At 33.8% G+C, this 6116-nt stretch overlaps 1 protein-coding gene across 2 annotated transcripts in view; it reads left to right on the top strand.

The window, feature by feature from the left end:
- Positions 1-5502, top strand: part of LOC102042928 (guanine nucleotide-binding protein G(i) subunit alpha-1) — a 33269-nt gene extending 27767 nt beyond the window's left edge. Inside the window, exons 6-9 of one of the 2 annotated variants that reach the window (XM_005430044.2) lie at positions 970-1099; positions 2312-2465; positions 3376-3590; positions 3692-5502. In XM_005430044.2, coding sequence (XP_005430101.1) covers positions 970-1099; positions 2312-2465; positions 3376-3566 — 475 coding nt within the window. In that variant the 3' untranslated portion in view covers positions 3567-3590; positions 3692-5502. Of the gene's footprint in view, positions 1-969; positions 1100-2311; positions 2466-3375 lie in introns of both variants that reach the window. The other variant, XM_005430043.2, reaches the window with a different exon arrangement.
- The last annotated feature ends 614 nt before the right edge of the window (positions 5503-6116 follow it).

Below are 6116 nucleotides of genomic sequence, written 5' to 3'. Positions count from 1 at the left end.
CAGGAATTTTCTTTCAAGTGTTTTTGACATGGCATTATCTCAATGTAGAACCTTAAAACGGCAGTGAGAATTTTCACTTCTGCAGTAGTTTTTCCGAGTATAAGACCTTGTTAGAGGTTACAATGTTTCTGACAGTTTTCCGTGAGAAAGCAAAGGTTTTTTTTTTCTTCTAATTTGTTTCCTTCTCCACTTGCTTTTACTGTGGTTTTTTTTTTCAAATTAAAACCTAGCAACTTGGAACACTTGAAGATATCTAAAAATAACAACTGTAATTGAATCCCTTCAAGTGCAATTTACAGTGTTTCTGTAGTGCACTAACATTAAATCAGTCAGGATTTTTACCTGCCCTGTACTTGCAACCTTACAACTCATGGAAAACAGGAAGGAGGCTAATAAAAAACACAAGTCAGCTTCAGTAAGTGTCATATGTAAGACTTAATTGCATTTCAAAAAATGCATTTATTGGTGGGAAAATGAGGGGGTTTTTACTATATAACGCTTATTTTGTCTTCTAAGATAATCTCTTAAAAATATCCCATATAAATGTAGCCAATTGAAGAACAGATTTAAGTTGTAATTTGGCTTAGAAGAGAGAGGAGCTAAAAGTCACCAGGACATTGTTGATCAGTATCTTTTATTATGGTAGACTTCTTAGTGAAGCTAACTGTATATTTTTGTTTTATACAGATTACAATTAACTTTGTTAATGAAGTATAATATTGTAAATAGTTAATTTTGTTTGTCTTTCATCTCATACTTTCTCATGTTCTCTAAAATGTATAGGAAGACTTTGAAAGCTTTATTAAAATTGAGGTGTATCCTGAGAAAATACAAGATACAGAGTTTTTTGCCTTCTTTTTAAGATGTTATTCTCAGACTTACACAGCTGATAATTCCAGATGTTGTTGGTTAATATTCAGAAAGCTAAAAATTCCAAAGTTCATTCTGCTTTTTACTTCTGTTTTGCAGAATGTTTGATGTTGGAGGCCAAAGATCAGAGCGGAAGAAGTGGATTCATTGTTTTGAGGGTGTTACAGCAATTATTTTTTGTGTGGCACTGAGTGATTATGACTTGGTCTTGGCTGAAGACGAGGAAATGGCAAGTACCATAATGCTGAAGAAGGGAATAGTTGTTGCACAGAAGCTAAACTTTGAAGGAAGGCTATAAATGGGTCTTTTGAAGTATTACTGCTTTGTAAGATGTATGGGGTTTGTGCAAAAGGTCTCAGTGAAATGGTGATAGAATTCATGCTTTTGGGTTCCAAAGTATTTTCTCATATTCTCATAGGGAATACTAAGAGATAAGTATTCTTTTAGCCACACTTTTCATGTTTTAAAGGAACCATAAATTAATGAGGATGCATTGTCAGTATTACACGTTTTAGTCTCTTTGTGGATGCTAGAAGTACATAGTAAGAAATTTTTTTACTTACCTGTGTCTGCTTTACCACATTTTGTTTTCCTTTCCTTCCTCAGTCTTCAGTTTTTGTTTCTTTCTAACTATTTTTCTCCAATCTCTTGTCTTAGTTGCAGAAATCTTTCTCTTCTTTTTCCTTTCCAACACTCACGGCTCCTTTCTCCTCTTTCAAGAGTTTACTCCTTCCGTGTCACTGTGCACAGGGTGCCTTTTACTATCTTGAGTGGTCTGAAGTGATGCTTACCTCTGTATGTGAATCATTAACAGACTCTTGTGCTCTTCCTTGTGTTCTGCAACTTTCTATAAAATATGATTTGGGGAGGAAAGAGAAATAAGAAAACCTTTCAAGTCAAATATAGTGTCAAAGAAGGTCGTAGCTAGCATCCTGCTACTTAAATGACTGGAACTTGGCCAAAGTACTTACATGTTGGATAATTTTTCTACCAATTTAAATATTATGGTAAGAGTTAAAATACCTGCTTACTTGATTCTCTAGCTTTGTAGAAATTTCTTCCTTATTCTGGAATATTAGCTAGGTGCAGAATTTATTTTCAATTTCCAGAAGATCTAATCAGTGTTAAGACAAATACAGGTAACTCAGCAATTCCTGTGAAACATCAGTATGGCAAAATGTCAAAACACACAAAAATTTATGAAATATTGAAAATTTAAACCTGGAAATGAGAAAAAAGTAGTTGCTTAAACCCTGCTTGTGGAAGTGATCTTTGTGGTAGTCATGGCTTCTTTGTATTTCCCTGCAGTAAAATGTGATTTATTTTGCTAAAAACTTAGTTTTGTAACTGGTTCATTTGTAAGCAGTCAAAAATATGTATCCTTATTTTACTACTGAAGTCTGATAAAATAGAAAGTGATGGCGTTTTTTCTCACTTACAGAATCGGATGCATGAGAGCATGAAATTGTTTGACAGTATTTGCAACAATAAATGGTTCACAGACACTTCTATTATTCTGTTCCTGAACAAGAAAGATCTTTTTGAAGAAAAAATCAAAAGAAGTCCTCTCACTATTTGCTATCCTGAATATGCAGGTATTGGAGGGGTGCAGATGTCAAGATTTTGGTTTTTTTGGTTTCTTTTTTTTTTGTTAAATACCTAATTTTCCATGCACGGATCATGAGCAGTTGTATAACTTGAGGCATCTAAAATATTTATATGACTAAAATTTAGATGGGGGTTGTTTTGATGGGTTACAAATAAAACAGTGCTTAAGTCTTTTTAACCAAGTGAAATATGCTGGTCCGCTGATAGCATTTACATGTTACTGCTGCAACTGTTCAGGCTCGTTTATTTAGCCCGTTATTTCTAAGAAAATAACAAACTGCTTTTATACTTTGATATAAGTAGGAATTCCTGAGATACATGAGAGGTTTTTGAACAGAGACTGTACATACATTTTAACATTGTGGCTTATTCAGGAAATATACAGCGAAAGATCATTAATTCATTTAACAAGTCTTAGCATTTTTATGTATCATTTTCATTCTAACTTCAGACAGAAAATAGCATGTTGGAAGTAAAAAGCTTGGGAGAAATTTGTATGCCAAGTGTCTGTAACTGAGTGTGGAAAAACCCCAAAGCTTTTAAAAACATAAAAATTTAAAGCAAGTAGCTTAAATGAAGGAAACAAAATGTCCTTCAAAATGTCCTAAACTAGGAAGTGATGGTTCATTAATGACTTGTTCCTCTGGCACTGGAGTAAATAGAAAGACAATTCCTGCACCTGGAACTGAATTGAGTGCTAAGTTTTTATTATTACAAATGCATCCAAAAGGTCTCCTTCCAAGGTTTTTTTGAATGGTATCCTAAAGCAATGGCTGTTGAATTTCTCCTCTTCAGATTTAGGTTAACTGTTTCCAAAGAACCCCTTCCTTCAAAGATAATGTGCATCCTGTTCTTCCTTTGTTGGAAATCTGCTTACTGAGCAATTTCTTCTTCTAGGGTCAAACACTTATGAAGAAGCAGCTGCTTACATTCAGTGTCAGTTTGAAGATCTGAACAAGAGGAAAGACACAAAAGAAATCTACACTCACTTCACGTGTGCCACAGACACAAAAAATGTGCAGTTTGTTTTTGATGCTGTAACTGATGTCATTATTAAAAATAACCTTAAGGACTGTGGCCTCTTCTGAGAACAGACAAAAGGTTGTTAAATGGTAAATTACATGCCTGAAAACAGGACTTAAACATTTGGAATATGCCCACGCTGTGTAAAACCTGCATAGATATACTTAATTCTCTTTTATTTTATTTTTAGGTTTGGAGATAGACTTCGCACAATTCTAATCTGATTCTTTTCAAGGTGAAAGAAGTACAAAATGCATTGTGCTCAATGATAGATCAGTACTGTACTTGCCTGTTTTAACAGCTTTATTTATGTTTGTCTTGTAAATTTAAGTAATTAGTTAACACTGAGATGTCAGTTGATTGTATGTAAACTTACAGTTGTAGTAATGTATTTGTATAAACGTTGAACGGAATATTTTAGTAACTTGTTGTCCTCTAAAACATTCCTCTAAAATTTCCATGTTTTATGAAGATACTCTTAGAGGAGACAGACACTTTTTGCCTTTGGATTATTTAAACATCTTGTAAAATTAAATTTTCTTTTCATCTTAAGGGTGCATGCTGCCTTATTCTTTACTTTTGTTGGTAATACTGTATATGGCGTTAGCTTTTTTGATATTTAAACAGCCTCATATACCTTCTCAGACTTAAAGAAACATAACCAATAAACTTATTTTTTGCCTTAAGTTTTGAAAAAAAATCTTTTTATAAATTTAGGATAAATGCAAAGATTATTTTAAAATTTAAATGAAATCCACAGTTTATGAAATCCAGGCTTGCAGTCTTTGCAGTGGTAATGTGGCAACACTGGGAAGTTGTTGTTTGAGGGTCAACTACAACTGAAGCTGAGGGAAATGCAAAAAGGAAGTTGTTAAAACTATTCATATCAAAAAAAAACTGATACTGTGGTCTTTACTCAGTGGATTAAATGGAAAAGTTACCTTTGGGGTGTTTTAAATAAACAGCAAAGACTGGAGTTCAGACTAATGTTTTTTCTGCTTACTTTAAACATAAATTCATGTTCTCCTTAAATTTTTTGCTATTTTCTGGTAATAAAACTAGTTGGATAACCTAATAACCATAGAAAGATTGTGTTCTCCCACAAGACAAGGGGGCTTCACAGATTTAAGCAAATTCCTGTTGCATATAGCAAGAATCTTCAATGTTTTGGGTAGGGTGTTTTAGTGAGTTAGAAGTGCTGATTTTTTTATTTCCTCTTTAATTATAGCCTCAGAGTTTCTTATAAGTTAAAGATGACTTTCTTCTGGTTATGCTTTCATTATGTGATTTGCTGTCTTAGGTACCTGTCATCCATTGCCTTAGGGATAGTGCCAAAACTGATTTTTTTAATACAGTTTTTAAAAGGAATAAGCTTCTAAATGTAAATAAGTTGATGGTTGTCTTAAATGTATGTTGTCATCTAGAAAACAAGAACATACCAAACCTGGAGATAAAATTTTCTATAATCGTTAAAATGTTTCAGGCAGCTACAGTACACTGTAAGTTCTTTGAGAAGTAAATAAGTCTTGGAGCCTGTGGCTATTTTTCTATATTATCTTAGCATTTATGTTCTTAGAATGTTCAAAATATTGAAGTCACTGTTCTGTTGTTTAAATTTTGATTGTGTATGTGTTTAAGTTAGGCCTCTGCTTGAGTAAAACTTATCTGCCCTTCTCATTCTTTAATGCTTTCTTTGTTAGGTACAGAATTGCTAAATGCATTTTAAATGAAAGATTAGAAAGGAGATAAGTTATTGCTGGAGGTTGTTAAATATGTTGATACATTATGAGCTCTTTCAGCAGTTATGGTCAGCAATCTGTATATCCTGGGCTGCTTTTAAGTGTGCTTTACGGTTTTGGATATGATTTTAAATCTCACTGAACTACTTTGTGGAATTGTATTTACACCTACGTTCCAGCTGGTTTTTGTACTTAATGTAAAACAAAAATTGGGATTAATCAAACTAAATAAATCTAAATTTTGTGCCTTGCTTGAAAGAAATGTTTTTCATTAAATGTGCTGATGTAAATCTTTTTGCATCCATTCTGTGGAGGTAATGAGGTAGTAAAAATGAGAGCATAGGAAGTCAAGAGTAAATGTAAAAACTTTGTGCTAGAAACATTAGGGGGTTTTTATTAATTAATTAATATTTTTCTTAGCACCTATAGTTGGAGATTTTTTGGAATTTTATAACTAGTGGTTTATTAAGTATTTGTATATTAAAACAGAACAAAATTGTGAGCTAATTTCCTTTGCTAGTCCACAGATAATCTGGTTTTGTCTGACCTGATGCATAGCCAGCAGGGATGTTTCCTTGTAGAGGTGCTGCACTAGTAGGTCAATCTTTGTCCAGAGATAAAGTTGTCAGCCTAGGCCACTTCTCCAGGAAAAGCTCCAAGAAGATTTGCATGCAGTTGTGGTGTTAGCCACACACTTAGTTTTCACTGCAGCTGTAATAAGGCTCCACATCTCTGTTCCATCAGGTGCCTGCTTCTCTGTGAGAGCACTGCAGAAAACGGAGGAAATGCTGCAGGTACACCACTAAGGGGGACAGTCTTGGCCCTCTTCAGCCTGAGCTCTCTTCTCTTCCACTTCCCCATTCCTCTGATTTCTTC

The sequence above is a fragment of the Geospiza fortis genome, unplaced genomic scaffold, assembly GCF_000277835.1.
Source record: "Geospiza fortis unplaced genomic scaffold, GeoFor_1.0 scaffold857, whole genome shotgun sequence".
NCBI lineage: Eukaryota > Metazoa > Chordata > Aves > Passeriformes > Thraupidae > Geospiza > Geospiza fortis.
The sequence above is the reverse complement of the archived record's forward strand: the minus strand, read 5'-3'. Positions and strand labels throughout refer to the sequence as shown.